This window comes from Vicugna pacos, chromosome 11, assembly GCF_048564905.1.
Source record: "Vicugna pacos chromosome 11, VicPac4, whole genome shotgun sequence".
Classification (NCBI taxonomy): Eukaryota; Metazoa; Chordata; class Mammalia; order Artiodactyla; family Camelidae; genus Vicugna; species Vicugna pacos.
In genome coordinates this window covers 72,422,933-72,449,042 of record NC_132997.1, presented here as the reverse complement: position 1 = coordinate 72,449,042, position 26,110 = coordinate 72,422,933, and the positions used below count along the sequence as shown (strand labels likewise).

Sequence of the window (26,110 nt, the reverse complement as noted above, 5' to 3'; positions counted from 1 at the left end):
CTTGAATTCTGAACTGTCTCAGACTCAGGAACTCCAACAGCCATTTTCAAAACAACATATTCCAGCAGCTGCTACCTGAAATCTTAAATATATTCAGTTTCCACGCCTTATAACTGCGTAATCATTTCAAATCCCAACCAATTCTTGCTTAATAAGCACCCTTCTTTTTGCCATCTCGATTCCTAATTCTCAATAAAAACCGATGTACCCTTGATGGTTTTGGCCTTTATAATAAACTTTTTGTTGTCTGAAGAACACAATTTTGCAGTCCAGGAACAGAATTCAAATGTTTCTTGGATATGTGTCTCCCAAACTGCAATCCTAACAAACCCCAAATGAACACCCCGTGGTTTCAACCAGATCTCCATTCTTGTAATTCTTGGTTAACACTAACATAATTCAAACATCTTGAATGGCCAAACACGTATAATTTGTCTAAGTAAATTTGTATGACTTTTACCTTGAAATCTCCTCTTTCTCCCCAGCAAAATAAACATCCAAAGGTAGAGATTGTAATTCTGTGTTTTTCAAACGGAGGAAAGGGAGATTCTGGGTGAACAGATCTCTCTGGTGTCACACGGCTCGAAATTAATAAAACTAGAATAGAAACTGAGATCTTCTGATGTCCATCGTGATGCACTCTTACACCACAGCTGCCTCAAGAACAAGTTTAGAAAAACCAAACCAACCCCCTCCCAACAAATGTTACTCTGGATCGTGTTCCTCTGGACTACAAATTGGAGGAGGCTTATAAGGGCGAAACCTGCAAAATTACATAAACTGTTTGGCAAGAATTATAACTGGATCAGACAAGTGAGGGTTCCTGTTAAGTAAGGATGGTTTGGGTCCAAAATGGTTGCACAGTTTCCAGGGGAGACCTTGAGACCATAGGGTACAGTTGGCAGGTGTTGTTCTGAATATGGCTGGTGGTGTCCTTGGGTCTGGTACAGGTCAAAGAAAGTTCAAGTTCTCACTGGTGCAGAGACGTGCCTGACACCAGATCCTCAATGGCTGCCTGACTCCACATCTGTAAGCCTGAACTGTGGTTAATCCATGTTCATTTCAATGTGCATCAATAGCAAGGGAGATTTTCACACAGAGCAACAGGTGTGTATTCAGTGGAGTATGGGAGTCAGGGACTTCATTAAAGTGACCCACAGCACAGAACCACCACCACAAGCAGATGTGAACAGGAGATGACATTTAGTGATGATGAGGACCTAAATACAACTGGAATGATACACATTATTAATGACAATGCTTTACAAAACATGTATTCTACAAAGATATCATCCTGTTTGTTCTAAACTGATTAGTGAAGTTCTTTCTAAGCTCTTTTAGTAAGGAAAAGTAAGTTTTTGTCAAGACCTAATTACAAAATATTTTATTCCCCATATTTACATGGATTCATGTTTTATTCCTCATGTAACAGAGAATCTTCAAATCCATGATATCTCTTTTGAATAGTCTCTCAATTTCCTTTGAGCAAGGTAAAATTATTTCCATTTATGGATAAGGAAACTGGGCCTTGGAGATTCAGTACTTGTGTCAAGGACACAGTCCTGCAGGTGGTAGAGCTGAGACTGGGACTCATGTCTCCTGGATCATGGGTGCTTCCCTCCAAGCAAACATTCAGTTCACCAGGGTCACCACATCTGCTGAATGTGTTCTATGACCCAATGTTTTCTCATTCATCCTAGTCAATGAATTTCCAAATATCCTGACTTAGTTAATAGTTACAGTATCAATTAATTAAACGGGGGGTCAAAAAGATTAGTTTTATAATCTTTAAACTTGAGTGAGTCCAAGACTCAGTGTAACCTTTATTTAGAACAAAGAGAAGCAGTAATTTGCTACCACTGTCACAGAGCTCTAAAATCTAAAAGAGCCAACCAGCTTACTCTAGATAAAGTAAATGCCATCACTTTCTTTAGAGCAACAGTTTGATTCCTTGAGAAAAGAGTGTCCCAGCTTTACTCCACTTTACTTATGAAGCCCATTTCTCTCTTTTTTAAAAAAAAAGTATAGTCAGAATACAATGTTGTGTTAGTTTCTGGTATACCGTATAGTGATTCAGATACACACACACACACATACATGCCTTTTCACAATACACTATTAAAAGGTACTGAATATAGTTCTTTCTGCTATACAGTAGGACCTAGCTGTTTATTTTATATATAGTAGTTAGTATCTGCAAATGTCCTGGTTAATTTTTATAGGGACTGCATTAAATCTGTGGATTGCTTTGGGTATTATGGCTATTTTAACAATATTAATTATTCTAATCCAAGAGCATGGTATAACTTTCCATTTTTTAAAATCACCTTTATTTTCCTTTATCAATGTTTTATAGTTCTCAGCTATAAGTCTTTCACTTCCTTGATCAGGTTTATTCGAAGTTTTTTTATTGGTGCAATTTTAATTTAACTTTTAATTAAATCAATATTAATATACAGAAATCACTTGCATTTCTATACACTAACAATGAAATAAAAGAGAAAGAAAGAATCCCATTTACCATCGCATGAAAAAGAATAAAATACCTAGGAACAAACCTACCCAAGGAGGCAAAGGACCTGTACTCTGAAAACTGTAAGACACTGATGAAAGAAACTGAAGACAACATAAACAAATGGAAAGATATACCGTGTTCCTGGATTGGAAGAATGAATATTGTTAAAATGGCCGTACTACACATGGCAATATACAGATTCAATGCAATCCCTATCAAATTACCAATGACATTTTTCACAGAGCTAGAACAAAAAAAATGTTGAACTTTATATGAAAATACAGAAGATGCTGAATGGCCAAAACAGTCTTGAAAAAGAAGAATGGAGCTGGGGGAATCTTGCTCCCTGACTTCAGACTATACAAAGCTACAGTAATAAAACAGTATGGTACTGGCACAAAAACTGACATAGAGATTAATGTAACATGATAGAAAATCCGGAAATTAAACACACACACTTATGGTCTATGTTAATCTATGACAAAGGGAACAACAATATACAATGGAGAAAAGACAGTCTCTTCAACAAGTGGTCTGGGAAAAACTGGACAGCCACCTGTAAAAAAATGAAACTAGAACATTCTCTAACACCATATACAAAAATAAACTGAAAATGATTGAAGACCTAAATGTAGGACCAGATACTATAAAACTCCTAGAGGAAAACATAGGCACAACACTGACGTAAATCACAGCAACATTTTTTTGAACCAGCTCCTAGAATAATGGAAATAAAAGCAAAAATAAACAAATGAGATCCAATTAAACTTAAAAGGTTTTGCACAGCTATGGATACCATCAACAAAATGCAAAGATAACCTGTAGAATGGGAGAAAATATTTGCAAATGATATGACTGTTAAGGGACTAATTTCCAAAATATACAAACAGCTCATACGGCTTAATATAAAAAAATAAGCAACCCAATCCAAAAATGGGCAGAAGACCTAAATAGACAATAAAACTTTTTTTTAATTAAAGTATAGTCAGTTTCCAATTTTCTATTTCTGGTGTACAGCATAATGTTTCAGCCATACATCTGTATATACATATTCCTTTTCATATTCCTTTTCATCATAGGTTACTACAAGATTGAATACAGTTCCCTGTGCTATACAGTATAAATACACTGTTTATGTATTTTATATATAGTAGTTAGTATCTGTAAATCTCAAACTCCCAATTTATCCTTTCCCTCAATAATTTATCCCTTTATGGTTGCCTCCCTGGTAACTGTAAGTTTGTTTTCTATGTCTGAAAGTCTGTTTCTGTCTTATAAATAAGTTCATTTGTGTTTTTTTAAAAAAGATTCCACGTATAACTGACATTATATGGTATTTTTCTTTCTCTTTCTGGCTTACTTCACTTAGAATGACAATCTCCAGGGACATTCATGTTGCTGCAAATGATATTATTTTATTCTTTTTTATGCCTGAGTAGTACTCCATTGTGTGTGTGCATGTGTGTGTGTGTGTTTCTACCACAACTTTTTTATCCAGTCATTTGTGGATGGACATTTAGGTTGTTTCCATATCTTGGTTATTGTAAATAGTACTAGTATGAACACTGTGTTGCATAAATTTTTTCAAATTAGAGTTCCCTCTGGTTATATGTCCAGGAGTGGGTTTAGCGGATCATACAGCAAGTCTATTTTTAGTTTTTTAAGGTATCTTCATAGTGTTTTCCATAATGGCTGCACCAAGCTACATTCCCACCAACAACGTAGGAGTGTTCCCTTTTCTCCACACCCTCTCCAGCATTTGTCATTTGTGGACTTTTTAATTATGGGCCATTCTCACTGGTTTGAGGTGATACCTCATTGTAGTTTTGATTTGTATTTCTCTGATAATTAGCGATATTGAGCATTTTTCATGTGCCTATTGGCCATTTGTATGTCTTCATTGGAGAGGTGTTTGTTTAGGTATTCTGCCCAGTTTTGACTGGGTTTTTTTGTTGTTGTTGTTATTGCTGTTGAGTTACATGAGCTGTTCATATAATTTGGAAATTAAGCCCTAGTTAGTCATATCCTTTGCAAATATTTTCTCCCGACGCATAGGTTGTCTTTTTGTTTTGTTTCTAGTTTTCTTTGTTGTGTAATAACTTGTAGATTTAATGAGGCTCCCTGTTTATTTTTGCTTTTATTTCTATTGCCTGTGTAGAGTGCCCTAGGAGAACACTGCTGAGATTTATGTCAGAGAATGTTTCGCCTATGTTTTCTTCTAAGAGTTTTATAGTGTCTTGTCTTATGTTTAAGTCTAAAGCACTTTGAGGTTATTTTTTTCTGTGGTGTTTGGGAGTGTTCTAAGTTCACTGATTTACATGTGGCTGTCCACCTTTCCCAGCACCACTTGCTCAAGAGGCTGTCTCTTCTCCATTGTATATTATTGACTCCTGTGTTGAAGATTAATTGACCATTTTGTCAATGTTTATTTTATATATTTTGTGCTCTGGCATTTGGTACATATATATATATAATTGTTATCTATTCATGGTGGATTGATCCTTTTATGACTGTATCATATTCTTCCTGTCCCTTGTAATTATTAATGACTTAAAAGTCTATTTTGTCTAAGTATAGTGATCCCTCTCTTGTGGCTACCATTTGCTTGGCGTAACTTTTTCCATTCATATACTTTCAGCCTATGTGTGTCATTAAATCTCAAGTGAGTCTCCTTTAGAGAGCACATAGTGGATCTTACTTTGTAAATCCATTCAGCGATTCTAAGCCTTTGGCGAGTTTAATCCATTCACATTTAAAGTAACTATTGCTAGCAACTGACTTACTGTTGTCATTTTGTTCATTGTTTTTTGTTTGTCTTAGAGTTTTTGTTCCTGTTTTCCTATCCTATTGTCTTGTTTTTTCTTCTTTTTTGGCTACTTTGATTCCTTTATTTTTTTCTTTTATGTAACATCTACAGGGTTTTTGTGGTTACTATATACTATAGGGCTTATGTAAAATATCTTATAACAGTCTGTTTTAAGCTGGTAACAACTTAATTTTAATCATATACAAATCTCTACACTTTTAATCCCCTAAAGTTTATGTTATGAATGTCACAATTTACATATTTTTACTTATCCTTAATTTTAATACTCTGTTGTTTACCTTTATACTAGAAATGTCATTTTTGTACCACCATCACAGCAGTATAGTATTCTGTATTTTTCTATATGTTTTCCTCTGCAAAATTGTTTTGTTCCTTCTTATACTATGGTGTTGTTGTTTCTTGTGCTTTCACTTAAGGTTGAAGAGCTCCCTTTAGAATTTCCCGTGAGGCAGTTCAAGTGATGAGGAATACTTTGTTTTGTTTTTTTGTAGACATTTTACCTCTCCATTTTTGAAAGAAGGTTTTGATGAGTACATTCTAGGTTGGTGGTTTTTTCATTCAGAACTTTGAGTATATTTTCTCATTCTTGTCTTTTCTGCAAAGTTTCTGCTAAAAATATGATAGTATTGAGGGGGTTCCATTGTATGTGACAAATTTCTTTCCCTTGCTGCTTTCAAAATTCTCTTGATGTCACTGAATTTTGACAACTTGTTTATGGTGTATCTCAGTGTGTATTTTTTTCTCTTTTCTATTTGAAGTTCTTTATACATGAGGATTTTAATGTCCACTTCCTTCCCCAGATTTAGGAAGCATTCTACCACTGTTATTTGAATAAGCTTTCTAGTCTCTTCTCTTTCTCTCTTCCCTTTAGTATTCCTATATTGCATATATTGGTCCCCTTCATGTCCCTTCAATTTCCTTTCTTTTTCTCTTCTTCCTTTTTCATTCCCTGACTAATTTCCAATGACCTATGTTTTAGTTCACTGATCCTTTCTTATTGATCTAGTCTGTTGTGAACACTCTATGACTTTTCAATTCAATTGTTGTATTCTTTAGCTCTATTTCTGTTTGGGACATTTAAATTGTATGTGTTTTTGTTGAAATTCCTGCATCATTTTTAATTGTTCATCTGACCCCAATGATGATCTTTATGACTGTTATTTTGACTTGTCTTTCAGTTAAATCATATATCTCTTGTTTCTTCATTTTCCTTGACACTCTGCATTACTGTCTGCACAAATGACAGTCACTTCTCATAGTCTTCACTCATTAGTCTCTTACAGAAGAAACCCACCAATCAGCTCAGCCAAAGATTCTGAAGATCTCTCAAACTTGCATGCTATCCAGCCTGCTCTTTTTGTTCTAGCTATCCCCAAGTGTCTCCAGTATGCTGAGTCCTGTCAATGTTCCAAAATATGTAAGACAGAAGCCAGCTCCTCATGCAACTCCCCCAAAAGCTGTAAACGTTTGGAATGCCAGAGGAACATGCCAATTCATTCGCTCCTCAGGCAGAATCTGGGAGCTAGGGGTTCCTTCTCAATATACAGCACTTTGGAGTTGGTAGTTATGTTGAGAATGTGTCTCTGATTTTCTTTCTGGCTTTGATGTGGCTGGATTCACATTCACTAAGAGTACAGAAGGCTTTCAACTAGTCTCTGGACTTTTTTTTACTAGGAAACTGATTCATGTGTTGCTTTGAATCAGTGTGCCCACTGGGGGAAGGAGAGTTCAGAGCTTAATATTATGCCATATTATTGATGTTACTGCTTCTTGTAAGACCATGTACTTAAGGAATTGTTCCATTTCCATTAAGTTATCAAGTTGGTGGACATAAGAGTTGTGAATAATTGTCCTTCATTATCCTTTTTATGTCTATAGCAGATAGCCCCTCTCTTAATTACAACTTGCATAATTTGTCTTTTTGCTTTTTGGGGGGTAGGCTGGGTTGGGGTTTATCAATTCTATTGAACTTTTCAAAGAATATGCTCTGGTTTCATTGATTTTTTTTCTAGTAATTTCCTGCATACAATTTCAATGCTTTCAGTTCTGATTTTCATTTGTACATTCTGAGGCTTACTTTGAATTTAATTTCTCACCATCACTGATTTCAGTATTTCCCTACAGGGTGAAGCTGTTCCTGAAAACTATTTCTCTCACTTTCAAATCCAAACCTCAAGTAACTCTAGAAGGCATTCAGCCAAGGGAGCTTTTCTATTCTCATTTCCTTTGTACTTCTCTGTGCATATCATTTGGAGGATAAGCATGACTTCTTTGCATTTTTTTCTTTCTTTTCTTAACTGCAATATGCACAAAAGAAGGAAAGTCTGAGAACTGGCTCATCAAATTATAATTTTTATTAAGAATATAAACAAGAGAAATGGCTTGCACTGGCATCAACTACTTATCTTGTTCTATTTTGTATTGAGTACACAGTACTATGTATATAGTACTGCTCAGTATTAGAGAAGTACCAGCATGTGTGGTGACCAATACAGATGTTACAGAGTATGAAGAATAGCAGATACATTTCAGTGGTGAAACTACATGATGAGAAAAGGATTGAAAACGGAAGAATGATAAAATTAGAAAAATCATCTTACAACAATTAAGCTTAGGATCTTCAAGCAAGTTTTATCTATTAATGCTAAAACTGTTAGGTCAGTAACTGAGAAGCGTGATACTCACAAAGCCCTACAGTACCATGCAATTGACTTTTATTAATGAAACATAAAAAAAAAGACCTCTGTCAGGGAGAAATCTGGCATATTTTACTTTATCATGTGAACAACACTGTATTACAAATAATGGGATAAGTGACATTATGTGCCCCCCACCTCCTCAGTGAATTTCGGTGGGACATACAAAGCACCCATGAGGTTCTCTTGCAAATCAGAACTGGAATCTATCTCTAGAATACAATCCAAAAAATGAAAGGAATATTTTATATGACCACTAAACTGAACTCTTCACAAAGTTAAATGTACTAAAAGGAAACAGAGAACTGATAACAGGAGACTAAGGGAAAGGTAACCAAATCACATGCTTGTTCCTGGGCTGGATATTGATTTGCAAAGAAAAAAAATGCTATAAATGTTATTTCAGGAAAATTGGGAAATTTTATATACAGACTGTACATTAGATAATATTATTTTATCCATGATAACTCTTGAATATAAATGTTTTTATTGTTCTGCATACAAAAACATTGAGATATACATACTGAAATAAGGAGGTGTTGATGGATAGATCAATAAATGGATACTAATGGGAGTTTTCACATAATGAGTTATGGAAAAGTCATTCTGGCTTATACACAAATTTAACTTGAATTTTATGTTAAGTAAAATAGCCTGTTTGTAGCCTATCAAACATACACTGTACATCTCCTGTAATCATTAAAGGGTTCACTGACCAGAAATAAAGAATGTCCATGTTAAAAATAAAGATTAAATTCCTCCCTTCCTGGGATGGCAATGCTGGAAGTCCTACAACAATATGACTCCCTTTGCAGGTGCCACGGTCATACTGACTCACCGTGTACATGCTGATCTGTTTTGGGTTTTTTTTGAGACCTTGAACGAATGTGTCCCTGACTTGTGATGTTCTTTGTTCTGAAAAGATACGAAACTGTGCTGAAAACCATGCTTCTCCAGAGCAGTTCCTCAGAGTTATCTGAGAGGCTGTCTCCTGGACTATAATTCTCAGTTTGGCTCAAATAAAACTCTTTCCTATTTTTATAGATTACTTATTGATTTTTCCCATCCACGTTGCAAAAGTGTATATATAAACAAATTCATATATTACTTACATATGCATGTTTGTAATATTTGTAAGTTTTAAAACATTTTAATATTAGGGGAAAACTTCCATCCCCTAACATTAACATGTAAAAAGGTCTATTACTCTATTTTTCTAATTATTTCCTTGTATATTTTTATAAAAGTGATAAAAATCTTTAAGATACAGAAAGCATACAAAACACAATATACTTTTCATCAAATGTTGTTCCAACAACTAAATGTTCATATAGAAAAAAGAAAACTATTACTTCCTATCATAAATAAAAATGATCCGAATGGATCAATGATTTAAATGTAAACACTAAGAACATAAAGTTTTAGAAATAGATAAGGGTAAATCTTTGGGATCCTGCACTGGGAAATGTTCTTTATATAAACAAACAAACAAAAAAAACCCCAAACCACACAAATCAACCCCACAGCATTGCAAATGTTCTATTAGATAGACAGTTTTAGATACTGACAAATAACAACACGGGCAAATATACCCTACCACCTGTTTTTGTACAATGAGCTAATAACCATTTTAAACTGAAAAAAATCAAGGAAGAACAACATTTTGTGACATATGAAAATTATATGAAATCTAAATTTCAGCTTCCACAAAGATTGGGATATAGCCATTCTCATATTTATTTAAATATGTCACATGACAGATTCCATGCTATAAGAATATAAATGAGTACTAGAATCATACACTCCAAGACTTCAAAGTCTGAAATATTTATACTCTGGCCCATTACTGAAAAAGTTTACAAACTCCTGTCTTAGACTATTATCTCTACCTAGCTCTGTGGCTTTAGCCTTAGGTAAAATAAATCACTTATCCATTTGTAAAAAGATAGAATTAGCTACCCAGTGTTCCAGTTTATACCCTGGAATATCCATGCAGAAAGAAATGGCCATTTCTATCATACACATTGGGAATAGGACAATATGATGGTCATTTCCTGATTCAGTGGTTATAAGAGGTAGGCAATCCCATTCTGATTTCTACCACATTGCTTCCCCTTTATGAAGAAATAAGAGGAGAAATAAGTTTGAGTAATTATTACCTTAGACTACAATGTTAAAAAAGAAAAATCTTTCTCCCATTGTGTCCTTTGGTCAAAAAATAGTGGACTTGAAGTGTTAACCCTTTATACCAAATCTATGATCACTGAGACAAGTCCCATAATCTCTTACTTAACGTCATCAATACTGTTTTCTCCAAATACTGGCATTAACTTGCAGCCTTAAAAATCTCATTACTTACTTCCCTCAACAAAATACAAACATCAGTTGTATTATTTTCAATTTTAATAGTAATGTCTTGGCTTCAAGTGAGTAAGAGTAGCTCACAGTACACCAACTATAAAGTCTGAATATATAGAGAAATTGTGTGTTGGAAAGCATTAGAAATCTGCTAAGACAGAAAAAAAAAAAAAGAAATCTGCTAAGACAAAAATGTGTCTCAATATTCCATGGTTATGAGTTCTCAGAGAGACAAGCTGACATCTAAAGTTAATTTTAGTCTGTGCCAATGTCCAAACTGTACTCAAAACAGAAGGTGTTACATCATTCTACCTCCCCAGTGGGAGAGGGATGAACCCTTTCTGGAAGAAGATACATACCTCTGAAATTCTACATTTCTTCATATGTAATAACTGATATTTAACAAAAAGGAGTCAGGCATTTCAAAGATGCAACTAAGTGGCCACAAGTAAGAAGAGGGGAAGACATTTTCCACCTAGTTTTATGATACTAGCACTACCTAGATAACAGAAATCTAATGAGAAAAATTTGAGGAAAAAAAATTCTAGACCAAAATTCTCTTATGACTATGGACAGAGAGGTCCTGAACAAGATGTAACAAATCAAATCCAGCTGAGTATGTACATACTTACAATACATATATTTATTGGAAAAAGTGAGGACAGTATATGCAATCATACAAGTAAATGCAGATATCAATATGAAAAAATTATATATGTTCATGACCAAAAAAATCATTAAAAATGAAAGTAAACTTCCCCAATCTGATTAAAAAAAAATAACAAAATGTACACAGAACATCATTCTCAATAGTGAGATGTTAATCTCCACTCTCCTGGGGACCAGAAATGAAATAAGGGGGAAAAAATATATTGACCCAGATAGCAGGACAATGTATGCAGAAACTGCAATTATTCTAGAGACATATTTTTAGCAATTATTTTATTTTAAATTAGCAAGGTTGCTACATATAAAGTCATCAAATGATATACTCAATTATATTTCCATATTCCAGTTAAAAGAATGGAAAAAGCATTTTAAAATATTTATAACAACAACAATAAACCCCTAGGGAAAAATAAACAAAAGATATGGAAGCTAATGCACTGAAAATAAAGAAAACATTATTAGGAAAATTAAAGAAAGCCTTTCAAAATTAGAAGCATATTTCATATTCATTCATTAAAACATTCAATGTGTCACGGTAAGTCTTTCTAAACTGATCCAATGTCACCTGATAAAAATCCCAGTAGTGTGTTTTGGTAAATTGGCAAAGTGGTACTAACATTCATTTGGAAATATAAACAGCTAAGATTAGCTAAATAATCTAAAAGAATCAGAACAAATTTCGAATACTTAGACTGCCAGTTCTCAAACCTGCTATAAAGCTTTATAGACTAAACTGGAAACTGCATACAGCCCATCAAGGCACCACATCTATGATTTTTTTTTTTTTCATTTCTCCATCTTGTGTTCCCAGAGGACTGCACCCATACTGTGAAAAGGGAACTTCAAGACCACTGCGGTCAGTATAAGTGAAACCAGTCTTACCTTGGGGATGAGGTAGTTTCTGAATTTAACGTCACAGGTCACGGCATGAGGCACGTTGGTGGGGACGAGGTCGATGTATCTCTGGATCTCGTGCACCACAGTATCCGTGTAGGGCATGCGGCTCCTGTCCTGCATGCAGGGGCTCCGGTGTCTGCCAATCACATGGTCAATCTCTTCCTGGACCTTAGCTGATTTAAGAGACAAGTAAGACTGATGAAAAGAGAGAAAAGTACACACTTGCATACCAATTCAGGAATACATGAAACCTCAGGAAGGTGTCCCAACATCATTAAAAACATCAGTTATGTGACCAGAAGTGCACCTAGATATAGAGATAATTGCCATACTACAGATACATGTAAGTCTCCTACAAGCTAGGCTTCAGATACATCTACACAAACCTCTGTATCAGCATACAAGATAATACAAAGAGAAATGATGAAATATTTCAAATATAAACCGAACATAATGTCAAGGAATTATAGTCCTTGCAGAAAGAAAAACAGGAATCAAATACTACTTTTCTTTCTGAATAATACGAGTTGAAAAGTCAAATGATAACATATATGTTTTCATGTATTTGTGTATTGTGTGTGTGCAGTTTGCAATGGTACTCTCTTCCAATTGCCAAATGCCACCACTTTCAACATTCTAGCAGTTTCTTATGAAATTTATGCTATATTTCTAAATAATGACTCTCTGTTTCTATTTCTTACTTAAAGATTTTAAACAGTACCTGATTTCCTGGTATGAGAGTTGGAATACACATCTTCATCCACACTTCATACAAAATATATACCCACACACATACATAAATCTCCTTAGTCCATTTCCCCAACATATTTAGACCACAATTTTTTGTTGTTAAAATATTCATTTTTTATTCAATTACACTGCTGTGTAATTTCTGGTGTACAGCATACTGGATAAATTACACACACACACACATATGTATTCCTTTTCAAACTCTTTTTTTCAAACTCTTTTTCATTATAGGCTAATTCAAGGTACTGAATATCATCCTGTGTATATAGAACTATAATACTCCCTGTTAAGACAACAGTGATTAATCTTCATTTTTGGTACTTTCTTGTACTTAACCATGTCTCTCTAGTTCAATTCACAAAATTCTACATCTTTATTTAGAATTTTCCCAAATACTGAGGTAGATATTTCTAACTCCTAATAATAATTTTTCTATTATTAGGGAGCCACAGATAATCGATCCCTTCTCTTTTGGTCATGGTGTCTCCCCTCATACCTGTTTTATGCACCTAATGTATTTCAAACTGGATATTTTCAAGGCCTGGTATCTAGCAGCTACCCTGACAATTTGATTCTCCGTGAGTTTTTTAATCCTGGAGCCCATGACTTCCTCTAACATGACTTCAGGCATTTGGATAAGAAAAGGAAAAGAGGGGGAAAGTTTTGTCAGACTTACAGGCCTGAAAATAGCTTGTTTATATTAGTATGCAATTTGGTAGTTGCTCTTGAGATTTCCAATACTGTTCCGAACCCTAATCCTATATGCACGACCTGATGTGTATCTCTAAAAGATTTTCTGATTGTCTCTTTTACCCTGGTGTTTTGAAATTTCATGACCCTGTGTCTTGGGGTGGATGTTTTTGTTTCATTCACTCTGCCGTACATTTGTACATTTGGAGGTCTTTTCTCCATAGTGTTCACTCTCTGGAGTTTTTTGTCTGGCTGCTGAATTTTAGGAAGCAGGATGGAGAAAGGAGCTAAGAGTCTCTGCATTCAAGAAGTGGATTCTTACCTAACTTTTCTTTTTTTTCCCCCAGCTGTGTACCTCACACTTTCCCCTACCTCTGCCCAGTGCCCCTGCATGTAGGACCTCTTAGGTTCAGTTTCTGTAGAGAGTAAACCTCTCTCATTCTACTGGGGGAAAAGTCACCTGATGAAAAGGGTTGTCAAAGGGACATGTTGGGGAGAGCTACCTTTATCAGCCTATTTCTCCCTCTGCCACCTCTGAAACTTGATACTTACAAATGCTGAGCCTTACAGGGGATTGCAAGGACACAAGTGACTTTTCCTCACTGTGGAACCTCCTTTTCTGACATTTAGGTCACAACTTCATCCTCTCTGCTGACTTCATTATCACCCCTCAATATGCTCTCTGTGTTTCAAAAATTTGTTGGAGATTTGTTGGCTGCTTCCTGACCTCTTCCCTCTAACTTTAAAAGACTAATTCTCATTTGTCATAGGTTATAATCATTGCAGTGAGATCCTGACACAGGGAAGGATAATGGATGTTTCTAATCAGCTGTGTATAACCATAACTCTTTAAAAGTTATTTTATAACAAAAAGTTCTTTGTGAAAGACAAAATTATTGACCTCTCAAAATTCTTATTTTGGCAATAACCACTTTTCTGGAAGCAACCTTCTGGAGTAATAAAACTCCTTTATACACACATCAGTTTTTTGTGACTCTAAAATTTTAAAGCACTTACCATGCTGTACAAATTATCTCAGGAAGCCTCACTAAAATTCTAGGATTTCCACTTATGCTTCAAGAAGGAGAGATTTCATTTTCCCTGTCTTGGTGTTAGGACACTGCATTTTGAGAATGAGGACAGATCAAAGTGACCTTTATAATAAAACCAAGATGTACTTTCAGGCCAAGTCATGCAGGTTGTGTCTGCTACTAACAACTTCCCACAAAATCCAGATGCTGCTTTGTTGATTCTGCTACTGTCCACAGTGTATTCACTCTTCTCAGTCATTCTCTCATATTATGTAAAGACGTCCCATTAGTCTTCCTTCATTAAATTTGAAAAAATTAAGCTGCTCAAATAGAGATTTACATACTTCTCTAGGAGAAACAAGGTAGGAAGCACTCCCAGTCTCTTTGCAATATCTCTTTTGAAATCACTCTGTCCACCATGTTGGTCATACCTGTGGCCTCTGGGTGCTTGAGCAGGAGGAGGAGACCATATCTCAGAGTGGTGCTTGTTGTCTCTGTCCCAGCTCCAAACAAATCAGATATCGTGAATGCCAAGTTTTCAAATGTATATGCCAACTTTTGATTGTGCTTTTCCTAGGAATGATTTGATTAAAACATTACAAAAGATACAAAAAAGCAGGTAAGTATGGACCATTAACAGCTAAAAAAAGAAGTTGATACGAATCATTCCTGAGGAAGCCCAGGCATTGGACTTGATAAATACTTTAAGATACATGTCTTAAACATGCTCAAATTGTTGTACAAGAACTAAAGAAAATTAAAGAAGTGGAAGAATCATGGGGAATGATAAGAAAGATATTATAAAAAGGAACCAAACAGAAATTTTAGAGCTAAAAGGTACAATACCTGAAATTTAAAAAAAAAAATTACCAGAATGTATCAACAGCAGATTTGAGGAAACCCAAAAAAGAAACAGCAAACCTGAAGATAGGACAACAGAAATTTCCTCTGTGAATATCAAAAAGAAAAAGGAATGAATAAAAAGAACAGAGCCTAAGGGGTGTATGGAATTTAATCAAGTGTACTATCATCTACTTTATGGGAGTCCCAGAAAAGAGAGAAGAAAAGAAGAGAAAATAAATTCTTGAAAAAGAGTGGTAGAAAACTTCCAAAATTTGGTGAAGTATGTGAATCTACTTCAAATCCAAGAAGCAAGACAAACTATAAGAAGAATAAAGCCAAAAAGACCCACAGCAAGGCATATTTTATTCAAACTGCCAAAAGCCAAAGCAAAAGAGAGAATGTTTAAAACATCAAGAGGAAGTGAATTATCATGAAAAAAGGGTCCACAAATGAGTAACAGCTCATTTTTCAACAGAAGCTATGGAGATCAGAAATCAGTGGAAAGATATTTTAATGTCCTGAATGTAAAAATGTCAACCAAGAATTCTATATCTGGCACAACTATCCTCCATAAAATAGGAGATTTCGAGATACTCCCCAAATAAAGATAAGGGGTTCCTGGTTAGTAGATCAGCCATACAAAAACTGCTAAATGGAGTCAGCTTTCAGGTTAAAATCAAAGGCACTATATGAAAATTCAAAAGTATATTAGTAAATAAATATTCTTTTAAAAAATATGTGTGTAAGTGACAGATGGCCAACAGACACACAAAAAGATGCTCAATATTGCTAATTACTAGGGAAATACAAATCAAAAGTCAGATGGCCATCATTTAAAAGTCTGCAAATAATAAATACTGAACAGGCTGTGGAGAGAAGGGAACCCACCTACAGCTGTTGGTGGGAATGTAAATTGGTGTAGCCACTGTGAAGGACAGTATGAAGATTCCTTGAAAAACTAAAAATAGGGGACTGGGGATATAGCTCAGTGGTAAAGCTCATTCTCAGCATGCATGAGGTCCTGGGTTCAGTCTCCAGTATCTCCATTTTAAAAATTAAAACTAAAAATAAAATTAGAAAAAGAAATAAAATGAAGTATTTTCAAAGAAAAAAAGAAAACCATCTCAAAACAAAAAAAAACTCAAATAGATGTACCTTATGATCAAGCAATCCCACTCCTGTGCATATATCTAGAGGAAACGCTAATTCAAAAAGATACATGCACCCCAATGTTCAAGGCAGCACTATTTACAATAGTCAAGACATAAGAGAAAACTAAATGTCCACTGGCAGATGACTGTATAAAGTAGTTGTGGTATACAATGGTATACATGGAATACTACTCAGCCATAAAAAAGAATGAAACATGCTATTTGCAGCAACATGGATGGGCCTAGAGATGATCACACTAAGTGAAGTAAATCAGACACAGAAAGACATATCTGACTTATGTGTGGAATCAAAAAAATGACACAAGTAAACTTATTTACAAAACAGAAACAGAGTCACAGACAGAAAACAAACTAATGGTTACCAAAGAGGAAAGGGGAGAAGGGAGAAACTGGGAGTTCATGATCAGAGATACAAACTACTATATACAGAATAGATAAACAACAAGGTCCTATCGTATAGCACAAGGAACTATATTCAGTAGCTTGTAATAATCTATAATAAAGAAGAATTTGAAAAAGAGTATATGTACCTGTATAGATGAGTCACTATGCTATACACCAGAAACTAATACATTGTAAATCAACTATACATCAATTAAATAAATAAATAAATTTTCTAAAAGAATGTAAGTAAATAGAAATGCTAATATTATGTATTCTAGTATAAAAACATCTTTTTTATTTTCTGTATTATTTAAAGAAAAATGCATAAAACAATCATTATAAATATGTCCCCAGGCACAAAACTATATATAAAAATGTAATTTGTGACACCAGTTGAATAAAGGGGAATGAAGTTTGATAAGAGCAGAGTTAACGCATGCAATTTGAAGCTACTGTATAATCAATTCATATTGAGTTCTTATAAATTTAGGATGTTAACAGTAATCCCCATTAAAAGTACTAAGAAGTTAACTTAAAAATACACTAAAATTTGAAGAGGAAATAAAAAAGGTACACTAAGGAAAAAACTGATAAACAAAAAATAAGGCTATATTGGAAGAATTGAGAAATTAAAACCATAAAATGCATTAGAGCTAAAAATAACAGAAAAGAAATAAATCCTTCAATATAACTAACTGCTTTGATTAAAATTCACATTTTAAGACAGACATTAAAAGAACCAATATTTAAATTTGTATAAAAATATTCCATTACATATATATACATATATCCATAAATGTATAGAATATAATTTAGCCATAAAAAAGAAGGGAATTCTGACATTTTGACAACATGGATGGGCCTTGTAGTTATTATCCTAAATGAAATAAATCAGACACAGAAAGACAAATACCATATGATCAAACTTATATGTGAAATATTTTAAAAACCTGATCTCATAAATACACAGAATACATTGGTGGCTACCAGAGATGAAAGGTGGTCAATATGTAAGAAGGGAATCAAAAGGCACAAACTTCCAGCTATAAAGTAAATAAAGACGTACTGTACAGCCTGATGACTATGGTTAATACTGTACAATATATTTGAAAGTTGCTAGGAGAGTAAATTTTTTTCACATTTTTTATTGAATTATAGTCCTTTTACAATGTTGTGTCAAATTCCAGTGTAGAGAGTAAATCTTAAAATTTCTCATTACAAGAAAGAAAATCTGTAACTACTTATTGTAATGGATGGTAACTATACTTATTATGATAATCATTTTGCAATACACACATATGCTGAATCATTATGTTGTACAGCTGTTACTAATATGCTGTATGTCAATTATTTTCAGTGAGAAAACTGTATTATCTACAAGAAACTCATTTGAGACCCAGTGACACAAATATGTTGAAAGAGAAAAAAGGAAAGAGATTGGGCAAGCAATGAGTAGCCAAATAAAGCAGGAATGTCTATACTAATGCTAGAAAAAAAATAGATTTTAATGAAAAATAGTTTAAAAGGAGCAAGTAAGAATGGAATGTTTTATACTGGATAAAGAGGTAAATTCTTTCAGAAGCTATATAATTTTATATATGTATGAACCAAAATATATGAAGCAAATATTAAAAGAATTGAAAGGATAAACGGAGAGTCCCACAGTAACAGTGGGAGACTTCAATACCCAACTTTTCATAATGGTTAGTACATCTAGACAAAAGATCAGTGAACAAATATAAGACTTAAACAACACTAGAATCAAATATACTAACAAATATATAAAGAATACTTGACTCAACAACAGCAGAACATACTCTTCTCCAGTGCACGTACAACCTTCCCCATGGTAGACCATATGTTAGGTTGTAAACAATTCTCAACAAAATGAAAAATATGAAAATAATACAAACTGTCTTCTCTGACCGAAATAAAATGAGGCTAGGAATCAGTAACAGAGTGAAAACTCACTCACAAATACATAAGCATAGAAAAATAAATCTGATAGTTTCACAGATGAAGAGCTTGGAAATTTCCACATCTAAGAACAAGTAAAAAGCTGAACAGACTGAAATACTGACAACTCTTCAAGGATTCCTAAGAGATGTGAACTCAAAGGGAAAACCACTGCCTCCAAGGTTGTAAAGATTGAAAGGGGAATACAGGAAGTCAGACTTACCAGGAAAGAAGACTCACGAGTGGAAACAACCATAAGAACCAGTGTCAGGGAAGGAAAATGTGAATTATAATTGAGAAATTCCTAAAACCTCAGTGTGGACAACTCTGAGAGAAAATCTACAGAGTGACCCTGCCTTCCAGGGACCACCACAATTTTTTGAGATTTACCTCTTGGAGCTTGAGCAAGTTCTTGCAGTAAAACTGCAGAAAAATCTCTTCATGTTTCCAAAAGAGGGAAGGCAAAAGGAATGCTTTTTAAATATACCAGGGCACTGTATTCTTTGTAATACGGCCTGCCCTCAAGAGAAACTAGTTAACCAATAGCCTCACCTGCTAGGGTATCTGAGCCTAACAAACATGGGGGAAGGGAAACATTTAATTCAGTCAACTCTAGCATTCCATGTGAGAGAAGTGAAATATCCACTCCAGTCCACTCACCCTATCTTGTCCCACCTAAGAAGGGAGAAAAAACAGTGAGAATCACGTGTCAAATTCATAGTCCAAAGGCATAAGGTCATCAAATATCTGAGACCAAATCATAGGACTATAGAATGCTTCCCCTCCTCCCACATGTCACCCTCATTTCACTAAATGCCTACTTATAACAGTTCCTTTTACCTAGTACATCATGTCCAGTGTTCAAGACAAATTTACAAGGCATACAAAAAGACAAAAAAGAAAAAAGAATTTGACAGAGCAAGCATCAGAAACTGACATGACAGGGATGTGGAATTATTAGACTAGGACATAAAACTATGGATAATATACTCATGAGTCAGTGGATGAAGTAGAAAGCATGCAAGAGCAGATGGGCAATGTAAGGAGAGAGAAAAAAAGTCCTCCGAAAGAACCCCCCAAAATACTATGATCAAAACATTGTAACAGAAATAAAGAATGCCTTTGGTGAGCTTATTAGTACACTGGACACAGCTGAGTAAAGAATCTCTGATACTGAGGATAGACATATCCTCCAAAGTAAAGAGAACAAAGAATTTTAAAAACAGAGGAAAGAAAACCAAAAAGCATATATAAAGATTATGGGAGAAATACAAAATGTATAACATATGCATGAATGGAAATACCAGAAGGAGGAAAAAAAGAGAAAGGAATAGAAGAAATATTTGAAAAATAATGGCTGAGAATTTACCCAAATATCACACACCAAACTGCAGATCAAAGAAACTCAAAGAACACTAAATATAAATGCCAAATAACAAAAACTAAACCCCAAAACTCTACAACTAGGCGTACATTTCAGACTACAAAAAATCAAAGATAAACTTAAAACTTCTGAAAAAGCCAAAGGTAAAAAACACCATACTTATAAAGGAACAAAGATATGAATTATTCCTATTTCTCCTCATGTATCTTGCAAGCAAGATGAGAGTGAAGTGAAACATTTAAAGTGTTAAGAAAAAGAAATCATCACTCAAGACTGCATATCCTGCAAATGATGCTTCAAAAGGGAAAGAGAAATGAAGACTTTCTCAGGAAAAGAAAAAAAGAGGAAATCTGTTGCCAGCAGAAATGCCCTGAAAGAAGTGTTAAAAGAAATTCTTCAGAGAGAAGGACAATTATATAGGTCAGAAATATATCTAAATAAAGAAGTGAAAAGTTACAAAGAAAGAATGAGTAAAGGTAAAAAAAGTTTTTACTTATTCTTAATTGATCTAACAGCTAAAAGTTTGTTCAAAATATTAACAGCAATGTATTTGATTAATATTTATGAATATACTACCTATAAATATATACGCTTTTATGTAAGTGGAATGAATGACAGCATGATAGAAGGGATGGAAGGGAAGGATTGGAATTATTTCGTTACTATGAGATACATTAACTGTAAAATGGTGTTGGAACAACTAGGTAACCACATGGAAACGAATGAAGTTGGATCTCTGCCTCACTCCATGTACAAAATATAACTCAAAATAGATGAAAAACTTAAATATAAGAGGTAAACCTATAAAACACTTAGAAGAAGTCATGGTAAATCTTCATGAACTCACAATTGGCAACAGATTCTTAGATTTGACACCAAAGTAACAAATATGTGTGTGTGTGTATGTCTAGTTTCCTGATACATATTATCTTCATCAAAATAAAAATGTTTGTGTATCAAAAGTCAGTCAAAGATGTGAAATGACAACCTACATGTCGGGGGAAAATATTTCCATTTTATGCATATGTAAGGGTATGATGCCTGAACTATCAACTTTCACAGCTCAACAACAAAGACAAGCAACCCAATTTTAAAAAGGCAAAGGACTTAAATAACATTTCTCAAAAAAAAATATTAAAATGAGGAACAGCACAAGAAAATTAATTCAACCTCATTGTTCATTAAGGAAACGCAAATTAAATCCACAGTGAAATACAACTTCACATTAACTAGACTAGCTTTAACAATTACAAGAAATTAGAAAGTAAGTATTGGCAATTACGTGGGAAAATAGTAATCCTTGTACATTGCTGGTGGAAATATAAATGCTGCAGTCATTGCAGAAAAGCTTGGCTGTTCCTCAAAATGTTAGAAATAAAATTACTGTATGTCCTGACAATTAAGCACCTAGGAATATACCCAACAAAAATGGAAGCATGCCCGTGAAGAAACTTGTACACAAATGCTTATAGCAACATCATTCCTAAGACCAAAAATTAGAAACAACACAAATGTCCACCAATAGGCAAATGCATAAAAGTTATAATATGTACATAAAATGGGGTATTATTCAGCCATGAAAGAGAAAAGCAAAGTACTAATAGATACTAAACTTAGCTAAGTTTCCAAAACATTATACTAGGTGAAAGAACCCAGAAGCAGTAGGGACAATGCTATGAGTCCTTTTATATGACACATTCATAAGAGGCAAATCCACGGACACATAAAGCAGATTACAGGTTAACATATGATGGGGTGGAGGGAATAATGATCATTTAATGGATATTGAATGCTTCTGCAAAGTAATGGAAAAGCTTTGAAATGAGAAAGCTAGTAGTTACACAGCACTGTGAATACACTAAATACTAATAAGCTGTACACTTTAAAATGGTTAATTGTATGGTATGTGAATTTCACTCCAATTTGTTAAATGATGTTAACTGCAAACTGATCTATAGATTTCCTGCAATCCCTAGCAAAATCACTACTGATTTCTTTGCATAAAGTGACAAGTATAACCTAAAATTGATCTGAAAATTCAAAGGCCCCAAAATAGACAAAACAACTTTAAAAATTAACAACAAAATTAGATAACTCAAACTTCTCAATTTCAAAACTAACTACAAAGCTAGTAATTAAGGCTACCAGATGATATACTACTGGTATAACAAGTGACATATAGATTATTGGAATAGATTTGACAATACACAAATATACCCACCCAATTTCAGTCTATTTTTGACAAGGGTGCCAAGATGTTTCATGTGGGAAAAATATTCTTTTCAATGAATGATAAAGGACTCATGCATATAGATATGTAACTCCATCTCCACATTTATGCCAATTCATTTTATTTTACACTCAACTAAGGCTTCTCTCTTCCATCCACCAACTCTTTCCTATCACATATCTCTGCAGTGCTATGTACAGTATGCACACACCTGAAATACCCTTCCTTTTGCTTCAATGCAAATTTATTAACATTTATTTCCAACCAACAGACATGCAAAAAGCCCAGCTAGATTAAGTCATTCTTTTCCATTCTTTCACACAGTGTATGCAATGATAAAGCCCGTATTCATATTGTAGAATGGTATTTTGTATTTTCTAACTTGTATGTAATTGTTTACATTTCACCTGAGGTGTCATGCTGTCTCTCCTTGGGTAGATACTAACACCCAAGAGGAAGATCAATATATTCAACTTATTTAACAATTAGATATTATAGCTTCCATAGTGATTAGTGTAGCTTCATGCACACAATGAGTACTTAAAATCTTGTCACCATTGTTTGCCTGAACACTGAAAACATCTCTGGTAAATACAGAACTATTCAATGACCCATAAAATGCATAAGCAATGAAACAACTGAGCCATCATGAACATTTTACCTGCTCCATCTTGATCAGGAAACAATCAATTAAGTCCCGAGGATTGTTAATGTCCAGGGATGTTTGGTGTTCCCTTATTTGCTCCAAAACATAACCTGTTACCCGAGTAACATTTTTAAATAATTTATTATGACTCCCTGGGAAATAATCAAGGAGAGCAGGGAAAGTATTGCAGATCTAGAAGAGAAAACAGTAGTCTATTAAATATAGAACACTTAATGAAGACTTATATACTATACACGAAGCCCTGGTTGGAAACTGTGGTATAAATATTAATATAATATGGTATCTGTATTGAGGGGAATCTCTACTTCACAAATACATCATTTTCTATGCTGATACATATATGTGAGGAAGATAATTCTGACTGGGGATCAAAGATGATAATTATTTCCTATACTAATACACCATGTTTACAGTACAAAAGCATCTTTACATCAATTATCTCATTTTTTACATCAATTCTTTCTTGCAACCATGAAATATAGGAAGGAATGAAATACCATGATTCACATGTTGTAGATGTCAACAGATGTTAAGGGAGTTTGGACAACCTGATATAGAGCACAAAGCTGGTCCCTGATGTTCCTATTTCTGTTTAGTAGCTTCAAATGTGAAATCAGTATTTTAGAACTGAGAGGGTCCTAAAATTATCATGAAACACAGCTCAACATTTTATGTATAAAGTAACTATGTAGCAGAGCAAGTAAGGGACTTCCCTAAGATCACACCACTACCTCTTTAGGCAGAGTGCAGAACATCAGCTCAGCACAGGGTACAACTATGATATCCGTTTATGGTTCATACACCAAAAAACCCAATCATTTTGTCATCTCTAAAACAATTCCCTTGTCAGTTAGGATACCAACTGAAACATCAGACACTCCTAACCTAGTCAGTGTCCCCTGGCAGCATTCTCTCTCCTTGAAGGAGACATTCTCTTCTTTCCTAAATGTGGATATTTCTGCCAACCATTGGGCTGAAGAAGTCCTTAAGTGGGGACTGGAAAACAAGACTTGTGTGTAATGGGAGCCTTTCCCGAAGGGCCTGGAAAGACTTTTATTGCTGTAGACATGCTTTGAGGAAATTACCAAAGTATTTTATGGAAATTGGGCTTTGGAATTTAGTGGAAGAACAACTGAACAGGGTCAATAGTGTTGAATTTCAGTTCTGAATCCTGGGCATGTATATTCCTACCCATCATTAAAGGGCTCAGCTATCTTTCCCAGATGAGCACTCCAGGATGCTAAGCTCTGGGCAGGACTGTGGTGTTCACACATTCACTTCACAGTGTGGTGGACACAGAGATTTGGACTTCATGGAGAAAAGAGCACAAATGATTTCTCGAGAAAAAAGGATCTTGGCCTAACCTGCAACCATGGGGAGCTCAGAATCTTGAGATTTTCATTTATTTTTTCCATTATGTCTAGAAAAGTCTGATTTTTATAATCAAAACAATTCTGGAAAATAATGGAGCAGATCACATTGCAGGGAGCACAGCCCAGGATGAAAGTGGGATCACAGGGTGAAGCTAAAGAATAACAAACAATTTAAACACCCCATTAAAACATACATATGAAACACACTGTCTTTGCGGTAACAGGTCAAGATGATGTTAGAAATTTTAAATCAATCCCTCTCCTACAAATTCTCTTAACCACAAAATATTCAACAAGTATAAAATCAACACATCACTTTTACCTTAGGCTGAGTACACCATTTCAACCTAACTAGTTAAATGATAGTTTTTTTTTTTAATTCAAGTCATATCCTCTACCTTTACTTGTACCCTTTTCACTCAAGGTGCCTGCTAATTTGTAAGGAAAATGACAGAAACACTTAATAGGGCACTTTCATATCATTTCATAACTAAAGGTGGCAAGGCTGAATATCATCTGTCTGGAAAGCCTATAGAAAATTAGGCACTGATAAAGAGAGAAAAAGAATAATTAGATACCTCAAAGTGGTTTTGTATAATGAACAGTTGAAAGAATGATGTTAGAATCAGTAGAGGAAAAGCTAAAGAGAGGAAGGGATTGTAGGTGAATTCAAGTATTTGAAAAAAACAAATGTACAAAAGCAGTAAGTATCCATACTGTATGAACAATAAAATGTAATGTGAGTGAGTATTATAAATTGAATTTTTCTAAACCAAATATAAAACGTAAAATAAATCTCAAATAAGTGAAGGTAAATTGGTAACTGAGGTTCTTTCATTTTTTATTTCAATGCTAAAGAAACTTTCTTTAAGAACTGAATGTCTAAAAAAAAAAAAAAGGAATTAAATGTCTACCCTCTTTCCTCAGCAGTCGCCAAGGTGCTTGGTCCTTCCAAGGGAGCTAAGGGTACGTTGGGGTGAGGCCCTCACTTCATCTGGTGACTAACACCGCACCCGGTAGCACCCACCTAAGAGCTCTCCGGTGCCACGGCCTAGGTCTCCAAGCTCGCATGCATCTATTCGGCCCTCATTCTGCACAACGATGACATGACAGTCATGGAGGATAAGATCAATGCCCTCATTAAAGCAGCCAGTGTAAATGTGGAACCTTTCTGACAAAGCTTGTTTGCAAAGACTCTGGCCAATGTTAACATTGGGAGCTTCCATCTGCAACATAGGGGCTGGTAGACCTGCCCCAGCAGCCGGTGCTGCACCAGCAGGAGGTCCTGCCCCCTCTACCACTGCTGACCCAGCTGAGGGGAAGAAAGTGGGAGAAAAGAGAAGAATCGGAGGAGTCTGATGATGACATGGGCTCTGGTCTTTCTGACTAAACCTTTAGTAGCACATTCAATAAAAAGCTGAGCTCTTTTAAAAAAAGGAAAGAAAAAAGAATTAGATGTCCACCATTTCCAATAATCATCGAAAATCAATTTATTTAAGCAAAGCTACTCTATGTAGACTTCTGGGATACTGACTGTCCTGTATAGCTAGAACAGTATGTTTTAATAAATTTTAAAATTCCCATCATTGAAATCAAGTTAATTATATTTCCAGTAAAGAAATTACATTAGAGGAAGGGTTTTCTCTTTTGGTAGGAGGTAAAATAAAT

At 34.6% G+C, this 26,110-nt stretch overlaps 1 protein-coding gene across 1 annotated transcript in view; it reads right to left on the bottom strand.

Annotated features, from left to right (window-relative positions):
* The window catches only part of LOC102533247 (cytochrome P450 2C18-like), a 65,786-nt gene that overhangs the window by 18,174 nt on the left and 21,502 nt on the right, over positions 1–26,110 (bottom strand). Inside the window, exons 4-8 of the mRNA XM_031682404.2 lie at positions 24,434–24,594; positions 23,064–23,240; positions 14,865–15,006; positions 11,948–12,135; positions 3,615–3,620 (exon numbers count right to left, since the gene is read on the bottom strand). Coding sequence (XP_031538264.2) covers positions 3,615–3,620; positions 11,948–12,135; positions 14,865–15,006; positions 23,064–23,240; positions 24,434–24,594 — 674 coding nt within the window. The remainder of the gene's footprint in view (positions 1–3,614; positions 3,621–11,947; positions 12,136–14,864; positions 15,007–23,063; positions 23,241–24,433; positions 24,595–26,110) is intronic.